Source organism: Dermochelys coriacea, chromosome 1 (assembly GCF_009764565.3).
Source record: "Dermochelys coriacea isolate rDerCor1 chromosome 1, rDerCor1.pri.v4, whole genome shotgun sequence".
In the NCBI taxonomy this organism is placed as follows: Eukaryota; Metazoa; Chordata; order Testudines; family Dermochelyidae; genus Dermochelys; species Dermochelys coriacea.
The window spans coordinates 46166560-46181692 of NC_050068.2; the positions used below are offsets into that span (position 1 = coordinate 46166560).

At 43.2% G+C, this 15133-nt stretch overlaps 1 protein-coding gene across 1 annotated transcript in view; it reads left to right on the forward strand.

Moving 5' to 3' along the window:
- MTUS2 (microtubule associated scaffold protein 2) overlaps positions 1-15133 on the forward strand; it is a 503536-nt gene that overhangs the window by 390556 nt on the left and 97847 nt on the right. Inside the window, exon 8 of the mRNA XM_038385037.2 lies at positions 593-804. Coding sequence (XP_038240965.1) covers positions 593-804 — 212 coding nt within the window. The remainder of the gene's footprint in view (positions 1-592; positions 805-15133) is intronic.

Genomic DNA, 15133 nt, shown 5'->3' on the forward strand with positions numbered 1-15133 from the left:
ATTGGGCCCAGTCCTGCACTGCACTGACACCTCCTGCGAGGTGTTGAATGCTCTAAACTATCATTGCATCAGTGGGAGCTCAAGGTGCTCGCCACCAGACAGGACACACTTAGGGTGTGTATACACTGCAATTAAAAACCTGTGTCTGGCCTGTGCCAGCTGACTTGGGCTTGCGGGGCTCGAGCTAAGGGGCTGTTTAACTGCGATGTAGAGGTTCAGGCTTTTGGGCTGGAAGCTGGGTTCTAGGATCCTGCAAAGGGGGAGGGTCCAGTGCTTGGACTCCAGCCCAAGCGTCTACACCGCTGTTAAAAAAAGCCCCTTAGCCTGAGCCTCACAAGCCTGCGTCAGCTGACATGGGCTAGCTGTGGGTGTCTAATTGCAGTGTAGATGCACCCTTAGCTCCTTGAAGGATCAAGCCCAAAGGAGTAACTTGTGCTTTGATGTGCCAGCACTTTTTACGAGTAAATTCACTAGAAAGCTTGTGTGAATGCTGCAGGCTATTTTTTAGTCAAGTTCCAGGAGCTGTCAAAGGTTGTGTCTATGCATATACAGTAACTGGTTATGGTCTTGTTTTTTTTATTTCATCTTGTAGGACACCCTAAACAAAGGGCAGCTGTTCCAAGGAATGGATTTTCCACCAAGGCAGATCTGCAGACTCGAGAGGCCGAACGGCAGTTCATACAGCAGCTGAAAGAAAAGTGTGACAAGCAGTCCAGGCAATTCAGCTGTATTCAAGAGGAACTTAAAAGGGCCAGTCGTGGCTTCGAGGTCTTCGCTGTAACAACACAGCATTTCTTTTGGAAGGTAAGTGCACCCCATTAGAAAGCATTCGTGCGGGTGTTTAATGCTAGTCATCTGCGCGAGCTACTCATTACTCCAGCCCAATTTTAACTCTGTTCTTGGGAGCCAAGTGTATAATTTCATTGTAACGGTTGCTATGAGAAGGGTATTATAATTAGATACCATGTAGCTGGGAATTGAAGATCGGCGCATTGAGATAGAGGAGAGTGCTGTAACCGATGCCTTTGTAATGAAGGTGGAGGGATTTTAGAATAGATTTAAGGATGTAAGACATGCAGAAACAAAAGGTGCCAGCCATCTGTACATTAGCGCTGGAATGGACAACTTCACTAAAATTGTGAAAGCTGCAACAAAGGTGCAAACTGGTCATAGACTTAATATCTCAAAGTGTGGCAGAGGGAGGAAAAGAGAATTTCCTATTATACCTGTGCACATCCCATTCACCACAGGCTGGGTAATGCTGACTTGTCATCCAAATTACAGTGATCACTCTTATAAACCTGTCAGTTCCCTTAGATACATGACATAACGATATCTCAGTATTTGCAGTATCCCTTATAGCAGGAACAGAATAATTAGAAGAGCATATCTGTTTACCAAATCCAGGACAACATTGGGAAGGCTTAAAGGGAAACCACGGTATTCTTGAAGGATTTTAACTATCACATTCCTCAAAAGCCGCTTGCTCTGGGATGTGGGGCCAGATTCACCAGTCTGTTCTGTTTGCTTTGTACCCCTCCAGGTGAAGCCGGATTTGTGACTGTTTTGCATTGCTGGAGCAGTGCAAAGCAGACAGAGGTCTCAGTGGATCTGGCTCGGGATTTCTGTAACATCCCAGAACTGTCAGTTTGTCTCTAAGTTTGGAACAGCTAATACTATACTTTGGGCATGGAGTGGAAAAAAAAAGAGCCCAGCTTTAAACCTTCTAAAACAATTCTGAAATGCTTTACATGCTTTTTTTTTTTTATGTTTGGTTTGTGGTTTTGATGGGGAAGGAGAGAGCTGCCTTAGAGGGGGCACTGGAAGCTCTGCCTTGTTCCCAAGTAGGAGTTGATCTAGCTGGCTGGCTGGGGAGTCTGAATGAGGGGGAAAGAAATTGGGTGACGGGAGGATTTTGTGAAACACTAAATATTTAAAATATTTTTCTGAGGGTTTCTTTTTCCTTTATTTTTTTTCCAGTCTTGAGACTTCTGGGCATTTTTGAAGCTCTTTTCGGAGCTGACTGTGGAGTGTTCTTGATTAAAAGCAGAGGGAAATACAAAAGAGTACAGAAGTCCCTGCACAGCTTTGTCTACGTTCTATCTACTGGAGAGGGATTTTTCCTCTCGTGCATCATTCACAACTTCCTACAGGGATTCTACAAAGTATGGGTGCATGCCAAGTAGCAGACAAAGAGAGAGAGAGAACATATATTCATGCTGTTGCTTTTGTATTAGAAATCAGGTAGATGGGCAACAGATCTAATTTTCTGTGCATGGCAACTTCATGAGCGGCATTAGTAACAGAGCTACATAGCCACCTGGACACAACTATTAATTTGTTCTATTATGGAAGTGTCAAATTGTCAGGGAGCTGTAGCATGGCTCAGGGATTTGGTTAAAACTTGTTCAGGTCCCATCCATGCTGCAAGGTGGGACAGTTTTGAAATTGTTTTCCCACTGATATAATTTAGGGTAAAAATTTTAAAGCAGCTAAGTGACTTTGGCGCGTAGACACCTAGAACTCATTGCATTTCAATGAGACTTAGGCTTTTAAGTCAGTTAGAAACTTTTGGAAATGTGATCCTTAGGTGTTTTTTTGTGCTTGGTCTCTATCCCAAGGTGATTTTTTGGTTGTTGTTGAAAGTTTGAACAAAATCAGTCCTGCTGCTTTTGAGTGAGAGAAGTATGAAAACGAAACAAAACCCTTTTCACATTAAAAAGGTGTTTGGTTTTGTTGGTTTAAAAGAGGTCTACAGGAAAACGGTTGAGGGTTGAGTTAAATGGCAGTTTGGCAGGGGAACAGTCCTAATTAAGGAGAGAGACATGGCTTTGTTCATGACGAGTTTAGTTTTAATTTGTACAAGCAATGAGTGCTTGAAAATTCCATGCTCTGCATGCATGGTGATGTCTTACTAAGCTCGCAGAGGTCCTGATCCAATACCCATTGACATTAATGGGAATCTAAATGTGCATGCATGTAAGGATCAATGTGCTGTAAAATATAAGTAAAATGCTATCTTTTCTGCTGTGCCTCAGAGTTGCTCCCATCTGGTTCAGATAAATGTCCAGATTTTGGGGGAAAGCCAGGATCTTATAAATATCCTCTCCCCCCTCCCTCCTGTTGCTCTATTCCCAGCCAAAATGCTCCCTTGAGGTTGAGGAATATACACAGGCCTGGGAGCCAGTTCCTGAGTTCCCGTCTCACCTCTTTCATGAACAAACGTTCTATAGGGCTTGACTGTGCACCTGTTACTCAAGTTGAGTAGTAGTCACCATTGGGAGTAGTCCCATTCAATTCTGTGGTACTAACTGCATAATTGCTGCTGTTGGGCTAGATGCTGCAGTTTTCACACAGCCCTGCATTGGGGATGGTATAGAACTGCACCACCTCACGGGTGGGAAGCACCAGAATAGATCATGTATGAGGAGGCACCCTACAAGTTCCCCAATGCACTAGTCCTATCCTACAGGACAGTAGAGAGGACAGGGCCATGGTCACTTCCTCCCTATCTTTGAGTAATTTGCTCAATGAAGGGATGAGCAGTCCCTACTTATGGTGATGGCTATTGTGATTAAGCATTTGTGCCGCATGCAAAGAGAGAGGCAAGGTTTCTTGCATGCTTTCACACTAACATTTGTGCAGATTTGGCCCTTACCAAGGTAAAGATCTTCCTCAGACAAAAACCATACAATTAATTTAGTTACATGGCAGTATTCTATTTCTCCTTTAGATAAAGGCTGTATTACAGTGTGTACACCAACAGGGATAGAGTTAAGGTTACATGTGCAACCTTAACTTTAGTATGTCCTACCTTTTAAGTGACTAACCTTTCAACCTTCAAGTTGCATGAGCTTTTTCCATTTAATCTATACTAATATGTCTTGACAGCCATTCTGAGAGAAATGTGACTGTTCAATGATATCTCAGAACAAATGTTCCTTTCTCCTCCTCCACTGAACAAATTCTTTAAAAAAAGAAAAAGATTAAAAACTTTTGTAAAAAGTACCAAGGAATTTGAAGCACAAAGTAATGCTTACTATATACCCATCAAATTGTAACTAAAACAGACCGTCATCTTGTTATCTAGAAGGATAGATAACAAATGTGATGCTGACTCAGTGTCAGAAAGCAAAGGAAAATGAAAGCAGTGGTTCTTACACAGGCCATTAGCCAGTTATGAAGGGTAATGATTGGTATGCCTGTGGACAGCTATATTTTAATTAATAATTAATTAGCAGATTAATTAGCTAGGATCAAATTTTGTCGTCAGATATATATGCATAACTCCTATTGACTTCAGTGGGAATTTCAGACTTATCTGAAACAGGATAGTTCTTGCTTAAATGTTTCATATTCATAATGCTTAATTCTATCCTTAGCTTATGTGCTGAGGATACCAATTGTGATGGTATATTACGTGAAGTGAGGAAACTGTCCACGAGGAATTGAACTAAGATCATCCAGTCATTTCACACAATACAATATAAACAGCCTTCTGTGACTTTGGTCACTACTGACCTCCACCAGCTAGTTTAGCCTGATAATCAATGAAATTTCTGGCCCAGTTTCAAGCCCTGTGTTAAAGCCAAAGGATTTTCTTTTGTTGCAAATTGCCTGTTAGAAGTGGCAATAGTGCCATCTACAGGAGAGTAGCCCCAAGTGACATGTTTTGGAAAGGTTTCAGAGTAGCAGCCGTGTTAGTCTGTATCCGCAAAAAGAACAGGAGTACTTTTGGCACCTTAGAGACTAACACATTTATTTGAGCATAAGCTTTCGTGAGTTACAGCTCACTTCATCGGATGCATGTTTTGGAAAGGAATCCCTTATTTGAATAAAAAGTAGACAAACTATATCTAAATATTTCTATCGTATTTATAGATAGAGCTTTTTCTGCTGAAAACTTGCATGGCCACACCACCCCAGTGCATTGGGCAGCTCTGTGATAATGGCATCACCTCTTCTTCCACCAGTTCCAGCTTAGATGTAAGTTTGAAAAACAGTGGAGATACCTTGTTAACAAGCTCCTTATTCTTTGGGTAAATGAGGAGCCTATGTAAGAAGGTACAGAGCTTCCCAACCTTTCTCAAATAAAATTGTTGCAGGAAATTGCTCTTTATATAATGTGTAGGGATGTTATTATTGGAACTTCCATTTCACTGAGGATCTGACAATTCTTTTTATTCCAGTTAGGAACAAAACATGAACATTTTGAAATTGACTGAAAGAAAGTTCCAAAAAAAGTTCCTTTTCACTTCAATTATGACTTTTAAAAATTGAACAGTCTGTCATAATATACACTATAATACAAAATAAAACCTTTCTAAACAAAGGGTCATTTTGAAAAGAAAAAACTCAGTGTTTTGGAACTTTTCCCCTAAAATAAAATTTCAACAAAATCAACATGATTTCATGAAGCATTTCAATTTCAGCAGAACTGCATTCTCTGATGGGAAGTGGGTCTATCAAAGATTTTCCAGCCAGATTTTCTAATTATTATTATTATTTATACATTGTCATAAATATTAATGGAGCTTTACAGAGAAATCTTTATACCTAAGGAGGGATGTGTGTGCATTTGCAGTACCCTAGGTATTCCTTGTTGTACTGACAGGGAAATACAGGGATACTGCAAATACTAATGTAACCATATCAAAGGCAAAACTGGTATATTAATAAGGGTGGCCATTGTTTGAGTATATATAAAATAATTCATTTACAGATCTTTGAATCAGATAAGAAGTCATAGACAGGAAACTTTCGCTGTGTCCAGAGAAATATAACAAAGCCAAGGAAAGTGCCCCTATCCTCTCTGTTCAAACACTGTTCTCTGTATGTCTGAAGAGTAGTGGTTTTGTCCTTTGAATGAACCCTATTGCACCAATGTAATGTGTTCTCCCAGGGGGAGCATACAAACCTTGGAACACTACATTCCCCGCAAACAATGTAGAGAAAACCCATGGGAGGGGGCTAAAGGGGAGCAAGTCCCAGGGAGGTTGTACCTGAGATTTCTTCCTTATTGTTCAGATGGAGTTTGCTGTCCTGCAGAACAGGCCATAGGGCCAGACTCCATGGATTCCTCTGGAGCTGCACAGATCTCAGGGGCTTCAGCAGGAGACCAGGGTTTTCTGCATAGAGGCTTCATGCCACAGCAGCAGTCACAGCCGCCCTCCGTGGCAGCATGGCTCCAACAGTGCCACATTGCCAGGAACTCCCCTGGCTGCAGTTACCTCCAGGATCCTCGCTTGTTCATTAGCAAATGCTGGCAGCTGAACATCTCCAGAACCAGGAAACTAGCATTTTGCAACTTAGCTGCATTGATTCTGCTGGGTATGAGACTCCAGAAGGTGTCATGGAGCATGAGATGACATCACGAGCTGTACTATGAAACAAAACGTTACAGAAGATGAGGTCAGGCCATAAGCAACGCATGGTGGGGAAGAGGCATGCGGGGTCAAGTGACTCCCCCTCTCCTCCCCAGAGATTTCTGCTTGGCCTGCAGGGTGGAGAGGGAGAGGGGCTCTGTCCTTCTCCTGCTGAGCCCATCCCCCAGCATGCTCAGCCCCTGTCCCTGGCAGCTGGGCCCAGGTGGGAAGCGGCAAGGGCAGGACAGACACTTCTCACACCAGTCACTCCAAGAGAGCCTGGCCAGGGAAGTGGCGGCAGGTCGCCCTCCGACCCAGCCCAGCTGCCAGGGACAGGGGCTAAGCGAGCCAGGGTCCCCTCTCCCCCCCTCCCGGCACATTTCCAGATCACTCTGCCCCTGTCCCCAGCAGCCAAGCCTAGGTGTGGGAACAGCCCCCCACCTCCTCCCCAGCCAGGCTCTCTCAGACAGCTTGCACTGCACTGAGCAGCAACCCAAACCATCCAGCTTCAGCCGTGTGAGAAGCAGCTTCGTCACGCTCTCCACCTGGGCCTGGCTGCCAGGGAAAGCGGCTGAACATGCCAGAGGTGCAGCGGGGGAAGGACAGAGCCCTCCCTCACACAGGTAAAGTGGGGCGGGAGAGCACTTTTGCCCCGGGCTGGGCACAGGGTCAGGGGAAGGTTGTTGGGCAGAGCAGACGTGGGGCAGTCACATGTCCTTCCCTTTAGATTATGCCATACACACACACCCCAGAATGGGAAGGCACAAGACATCTATGGGTCAGGCAGAGAAATCTAAAAACAGCATGTCCATCACTTTTACTGCAGTAAAGTCTCCAGAGCTTCCCAGGGTTAATATTCCAGCAGAAGAGAGATTTCTTGTGGATCAAATGTGAAAAATGCTTCTTTCCATCCTGCCCTTTATATCAGCCTCCTGTTTTCCATTCACAACTATTCTGCATCTCCACATTGGAGTCTCTTCTTCATGCCCTCTTCCTTTCCATCCCTGCTGATCTCTCACCCATTGCTGTTTGTATTATTTCCATCCAAGTTAGACATTAGTGCCATGGGCCATATCTAACCTATGTGTTTTGTAAAGTGCTGCACATGTCGGTGGCACTGTGTAAGTAACAAATAGTGAGTATTGCACATTGCTAGGTAACCGCTGCGACGAATAGGAACTCTGGGGTTGAGGGGAAGGGGGAGGCTTGGGAAGAGTACACAATATTTCCTACTTTCCGAGCCAGATTTGTAAAGGTGGCTGTCCAAGCTCAGGTTTCAGAGTAGCAGCCGTTTTAGTCTGTATCCACAAAAAGAAAAGGACTACTTGTGGCACCTTGGAGACTTTTTGTCCAAGCTCACTGTGCACAAATGTGGACAGCGTAGAGCTTGTGCTCTTAGGAAAAGCAAGTCAGGGAGAGAATGAAATTCCTAACCCAACTCTCTCACACCTGTATTTCCTGGTTCTCCTCTCTTTTTCCTCTCCCCAGCCCTGAACATCTGGCCGCCCATTGCTTGATGAAGATACATTTTTTTTTACCTTGTAAATCCCTAGGCCTCCTAACTTGTCTAATTAGCATGTTCAGAGGCATCTCCTTCTGGCACAGAGCAAGAAAGCAGCCTTTTCATTAAGCAATTAACTCTTCATCTGCCACTTTTCTAGGTATGTCTCAGTCTAAATGAGACCAAACAGACCCTAGTACTTGTCATTAAGTGTAGTTCTGTTCAGGGCCTCAGCATACTTACCATTTTAGATAGGGAAATCAGCTTGATGCTGCCTACTTCATGCTCTCTTTAAATGCCATTGCTGCTGAGCCCTCCTCACACCTGTAGCTAGTGATAAGTCCTTCCTTCTTCCTATTTCCTCCTGGTGGGTGACTCTGGTGAGAGGAGGGGCTTTTCTACCTCTGCTGCCACAGAGGACATAGTAGGTCCTTCTGGAATAGTTCTTCTGTGGAAACTGGGAGGGCAGAACAGAAGAATAGTTTTCTGCCTCCATTTCTTTGCGTGACTAGTACATGTTTTTCTTTCCCCTGCCTTGCTGCTCAGTGTAGCAGGACCTCTCTTGCTGACAGCCATATTTCAGAGCTAAACTAGGGAGAAGGAGCAGGGCCCATTAGGCTGAAGATGACTCCCGTTTCTCTGCTATTGGAAGAAGGAAAACACCATTTAGTTCTCTTGGCAATTAGGGGGAGTTCTCTGTACTGTGGCAGTGAGGTTCCCCAACATCATAACTGCAGTGACAGGGAAGAGGACATGCTCCCCACATTCTTGGATGATGGTGGACAGGAGTCACCACCCCATTTCCACTTCTATGCACCCTCTTAACAGATTCCATGGGCAACATGTCCCAGTGAAGAGATATAGATAGACCCAGGACAGGCAGTTGTACAGCTCACAGGGTGAGACTATGTACCTGTGTTCACCTCTCTGTGAGCCCCTTTCACCAGAGTTTGTCAGATTTGGTTTATGGGGGATGAACCTTTTCCAGGTCAGCTGATCTCCTGAAGAAAACCACGTGCCATGAAGGCAGTATCCAGGGTCACAGTCAAAATTTACAGGGCCTGGTGAGTCCACTCTGTCCCTCCAGTGACTAAATTGTCATCATCTTCTGCAACTTCATACCCTCCCACCAGAGGGCTCATCTCCATCTCCTCTCTACCTTGCCCCAGTGTTCTTATATCCCTGCATTACCCACCCACCAACCCTCACTTTGCTCCAGCCAGCCCACCCACATGTAGACTTACTTTTCTTTCTTCATATACATTGGTAATTACATTTTAAAAAAAACTATATTCAAAGAACACTACAGTTGCAAAGTCAAGCGCTCATAAGTTAGGAAATGCAAGAATAGTTCATCCCCCTTGTGTGTATGCATTATGATATAACCTTTAATTACATGGTAACATGCCATTTTTGCACAGCACTCTTGCTTTATTTGGTGAATGGCAGTGGTCCAGTCCTTCCCTTTGTGATAACAAAATACAACTAAAAATCCAAAACCAAAAGATCCTTCTACCCTGTCTTGGGCTGTTCCTTTTACCTCTCCTTTAGTCTCAGTCTTCAGCCCCACTCTGGGCTCAAAAGTATTTAGATCAGGTTTCTATGCTCCTGCCTTGGGGTTGTCAGGGGAACCCACTCGCATTTGTTGCTCTGGGGTCTGGCTCAGGGATGATATATTAAGCAGGTGGGTCTGGTCCTTCAAGATGTGCTGCTGTTTCTCTGGGCCACTTGCTACCTCTGAGCCCCATGTGCTGCTTCCCTGTAGCAGGTGCTTAAATACAGCTTCTCCTCTGATTCTCAGTCCTGTGACTTCTCCCTAGGTCCTCCCAGCTCTTTTCTCTGGTGGAACATTGACCCTCAGGACTTCTTCTCCACGCCTTGTCCCCTTTCCGGGGCCCAAGATTAATTCAGTCCCTGTGGCTTTCTTCAGTCGGCCTCACCCAGGCCCTTCCCAAAGAGAGGGAACTCCCTACCTCCTCTCTCCTGGGTTTCTCTACTCTCTCTTTTTCAATAGCTCTTGGAGCACTGCGGAAGACAGGAAGAACGCCAATGTTGTGACAATTTTTTAAAAACGGAAAAGAGATGACCTGGGTAATTATAGGCCTGTCAGCCTGACATCAATCCCCGGCAAGATAATGGAGCAGCTGATATGAAACTTGATTAATAAAGTGTTAAAGGAAGATAATATAATTAATTTCAATCAACATGGGTTTATGGAAAATATATCCTGGCAAACTAACTTGATATCTTTTTTTGATGAGATTACAAGTTTGGTTGCTAAAGGTAAGAGTGTTGATGTAATATACTTACACATCTGTAAAGTTTTTGATTTGGTACCACATGGCATTTTGATTAAAAAACTAGAACAATATAAAATTAACACAGCTCTTATTAAATGGATTAAAAATTTGCTAACTGATAGGTCTCAAAATGTAACTAAATGGAAACTGTCATCAAGTGAGTATGTTTCCAGTAGCATCTGATAGGGTTTAGTTCTTAGCCCTATGCAATTTAACATTTATTTCAGGTCACTGATAAAAAAAAACTTCAAATGACTACAGGTAAAGTTTGCAGAGGACACAAAAATTGGGGCAGTGGTAAATAAGGAAGAGGACAGGTCACTCATACAGAGTGATCTGGATTGCCTGGTAAACTGGGCTCAAGCAAACAGTATGCATTTTAATGTGCCTAAATGTAAATGTATACATCTAGGAACAAAGAATATAGGCCATATTTGTAGAATGAGGACTCTATCCTGGGAAAGCAGTGAATCTGAAAAAGATTTGGGGGTTGTGGTGGATAATCAGCTGAACGTGAGCTCCCAGCTTGATATTTTGGCCAAAAGAGCTAATGTGATCCTGGGATGCATAAACGGGAATCTCAAGTAGGACTAGAGAGGTTATTTTAGCTCCGTATTTGGCACTGGAGCAACTGCTGCTGGAATACTGTGTCCAGTTCTGGTGCCCACTATTCAAGAAGGATGTTGATAAATTGGAGAAGGTTCAGAGACAAGCCACAAGAATGATTAAAGAGCTAGAAAACCTGCCTTTAGTGATGGAAACAAAATGTAACTATTAATGAAATGGTGTTGGATTGGAAGGAGGTCTCAAGTGGGGTTCCACAGAGTTCTGTTCTGGGTCCAGTGTTGTTTAACATCTGTTTTAATGACCTGGCTGTAGGTATAGAGAGCACACTGATCAAGTTTACAGATGACTCAAAGGTGGAGGGGGGGGGGTTGCCAATACTTTTGAAGACAGAGCTAATATTCAGAGGGATCTTGATAACTGTGTGAACTGAGCTATAGACACAAAATGGAATTCAACAAAGACAAATGTAAGATGCTATATTTAGGGAAGAAAAAACAAATGCACAAACAGAATGGGGGATAACCGTCTTGGCAATAGCATTGCTGAAAAGGATCTGGGAGTTGTGGTGGATCACAACCTCAACATGAGTCACCAATGCGATGCTGTTTCAAAAAAAGCAAATGCAATTTTAGGTTGCATTAACAGAGGCATAGCATGCAAGTCATGGGAGGTGATAGTAGCGCTCTGGTACTGTTTCCAATTTTGGTCACCAATGTATAGAAAAGATGTAGAGAAACTGGAAAGTATTCAGAGGCAAGTGACAAAGACGATCAAAGGGACGGAATGCAAGCCATATGAGCAAAGGCTGAAGGAACAGGTATGTTTAGTCTGGAAAAGAGGAGATTAAGGGGGCGGGGGGACCATGATAGCTGTCTTCAGATACTTGAAAGGCTGCTGCAAAAAAAAGATGGAGAAAAGTTGTTCTTTTTTGTCAGAGAGGACAGGACAAGAGGCAGTGGGTTCAAACTGCAGCATAGCAGATTTAGATTAAATCTCAAGAAAAACTTCCTAAGAAGTAAGAACAGCAGGGCAAAAGAACAGACTGTCTCGAGAGGTTGTGGAAGCTCCTTCACTGTAGGTGTTTTTTAAAAAAAAAAAAGCTGGAAAGCCATCTGTCTTGGATGGTTTAGATACAACAAATACTGTATCTTGGTAGGTGGTTAGACTAGAGAGATGACTCTTGCAGTCCCTTCTCACCCTATGTTTCTATAGACACAAAGAGCTCAATATATTTAGATTAACAAAGAGAAGGTTAAGGGGTACTTGATTAGTCTTTAAATATCTACACGAGGAGCAAATATTTATGAATGAGCTCTTCAATCTAGCAAAGAAAGGTGTAATGTGATCCAACAGCTGGAAGTTGAAGCTAGACGCATTCAGGAAGCTAGATAAATTCAGAATGGAAATAAGGCATAGACTTTTTGACAGTGAAGGTAATTAACCACTGGAACAATTTACCAAGGGTCATGGTGGATTCTCCATCGCTGACATTTTTAAATCAAGATTGGATATGCTCTAGGAGTTATTCTGGGGAGTGTTATGCAGGAGGTCAGACTACATGATAACAATGGTCCCTTCTGGGTTTGGAATCTCTGACTCTAGCCCCAGAGAGTGACTCCCTCCCTACATCCCTCTTCTGCTCTCAACTCTCTCTGTTTATACTCCTCTCCCAGCCCCTCCCTAGCTGGGCTTCATCCTCAGTTAAACATGGCTCTCCCTCCAGGTGCAGCCTGGTATGTTAATTGATCTCCTTATTAACCCTTTTGGAGCCTATGTGGGGGACACATCACGTGACAGGGTCCCACAGCCAACAGCCTCCTTCACGGCACAGCTCTGATTCAGCCTGTGAACTGAGTGAAGCAGGAGTCCCATGGGGAAAAATGTATATGATCACATTATTAAAGACCATCATAATGCATAAACACAAGGACAACAAATTAAAGTTTGCACAGGCAACTTTAATTCTGGCACTTCATAACCTTTGAGTCCTTGATTTTTCAACTTTACATTCTGTTAAGTTGTTTTCATATGTACTTTCCTATGTTTATTTTAAAAAACAATTTAAAATAGAAAATCAATCATTTGGAACCATACTCACCTGCAGCTTGGATCATCATCAGGGCTCAGCCTTTAGATCCAAAGCACAGAGCTCTACCACTTGAACTAACAGTAACAGGTAGCCAGTAGTAGGCTATTATCCTCTATATGGACCAGTCACTAGATGGAGGATGAGACACGCCTTGCAAATGGTTTTCACATCTATTTACTGATAGCACAGAAATGAAAACCCCTGGGTTCAATTCCAAGTTCTTTAGGGAAGTCTGTACTTGTGGTATAGACCCTTCTGCCCCAAGCCTGTGTCTGTCCCCCAGCTGTTCCTATCCAACCCACCTCCTCTGGCTACTGCAACCCCTTCTTCCCCTCTCCCACTCCATTTCTCACTCCTTTGCATTCCGATATAGCATCTTCCTAGTCCCCAACACTATCTGGGCCCCAGAAGTAGGAGCACTGAGAGCACAAGGGAAACAGTCTCTCTGCAGCCAGTTCCAATGCCCAGCATCACAGCAGCCCCTGGCAACTGGGTGAGCAATTGCAGAGAAAGTTCAGATCAGTCCCTGCAGCCCAGGATGGGGCATGCTCAGTCAGTGTGGTGGCCGCCTGGGTGCAATTAGTGGTTGTGAGGGGCTGGAGTATGCTCAGTGCCAATGGAATCTTCAGCAAATTTAGCTGCCAAACGCTAACCTCTCTACTGATCATACACGACCTGACATTTTTCTGAGGCTTTTAGCCTGGACAAATTTGAATGAATTTTCATGGCAGTGACAACAGGCACATCCTTAACACAATTTCTGCAAAATCATTTAGAGCCTGCTCCAGCTCCCAATTATAGTCAATGGAAAGACTCCCATTGACTTCAGAGGGCTTTGGGTCAGCCCTTTGCTGCGTTAGTGCCATGTCTTTTATGTCAGAAATATCATAGTAACTTCTATTATGCATATAAACACATGGTATGTTACAGTCCCTAATTGAAATGAGTCTTTAAAAAGTCCTTTACAGATAATGTGCACATCCAGCCTTGAGACCTGTGGTAGAGCAATTGTGTAAATATGATGTGCATTAAATATACATATAACATCAGTCTCTATTCACCAGATAAATGGCAATGATTACACAATAGTTGTTCTTGTCTATTGAATTAATAATCTATTGATTTTAAATTGCCTTAATGTCAACTGTAACATTACACCTCATCAGCTAACCACCTTTACCACAAAGTGCTCCATTCCAGACTGTGCAAAGATCAGCACTTTACTAATGACATTGACCTAGTACCCATCTTCCACACTTAGCAGTAAAATGCATTAACTGGAGCTGGGCAAAGCCTGCAAAAACACTTTCTACACATGTTCCTTCAGATTTTTAAAAGAACTGGCTCTGGCTGGGTCTGCTCCACTCTTGTGTTTGTTTTCCACACCTGTTGTAGCAGACAAGTTTTTGGACAGGAATATTTGGGGAAATGAAATAATTTTATATTAACCCATTATTCACACCCAAAACCTAAGTCTAAGAATTATACTCACCCAATCAGGGAACACAAACATACTATATGACCTACATGTCCAATAAAAAGAGATTGAATTTCTGATATTGAATATTCAAAGTAGGACTGCATGCTATCATTTTTGGCTAAATGAACTGTTGTTGAAATGTTTTGAGGAGACGCATCTGTTTTGATGAAGTTTTTATTGGGGTGTTGGGAAAGGAAGACTCGGGCTTTATAGTATTGCTGGGTGGTTAGGGCACTGCTCAGAGAAGTAGGAACCCCAGGTTCAAGTTCCTGATTCAGATTTATCTGGGATGGAAAACCTCTGTCTTGAGTAAGGCAGAGCAGAGTCTTGAATTTGGGTCTCTCACATCCCAGGCCAGTGTCCTGAGCACCCAGATACATACACCCCTGAATCATAAAGTTCAGGTTTTGATCTGAAAACGGGCATTTCTGCACAATTGCATTTTCCTGAAAACATGCAATAGGTTTTGATTTGGTTCCAGTGCAGAACAAAACCAAATTTTGAAACCTTGACAGTTACCAAGAAACAGAATTGTCATCCTCCAGTCGGCTCTGCGGCTCACATACAAAGTACCAAAAATGATTTTGTGAAAAATTCTGAACAACAAATGATATCAAGAAAATCATGATTAGCCCAGTGAAAGGGGCAAATAATTTATTTGTTATGAATTCTCCACCAGCAACAACCATCGAGTTACTTGACAACTACTTATGTTATACATCTCCAGGGGATAGTTACGGTAGCATTGCTCTGGCAGGACTCGGCACAAGAATAACAGAACTATCACACTCTTGTGAATTCAGCTGTGAAACCACAGCCTAGCACTGGTGC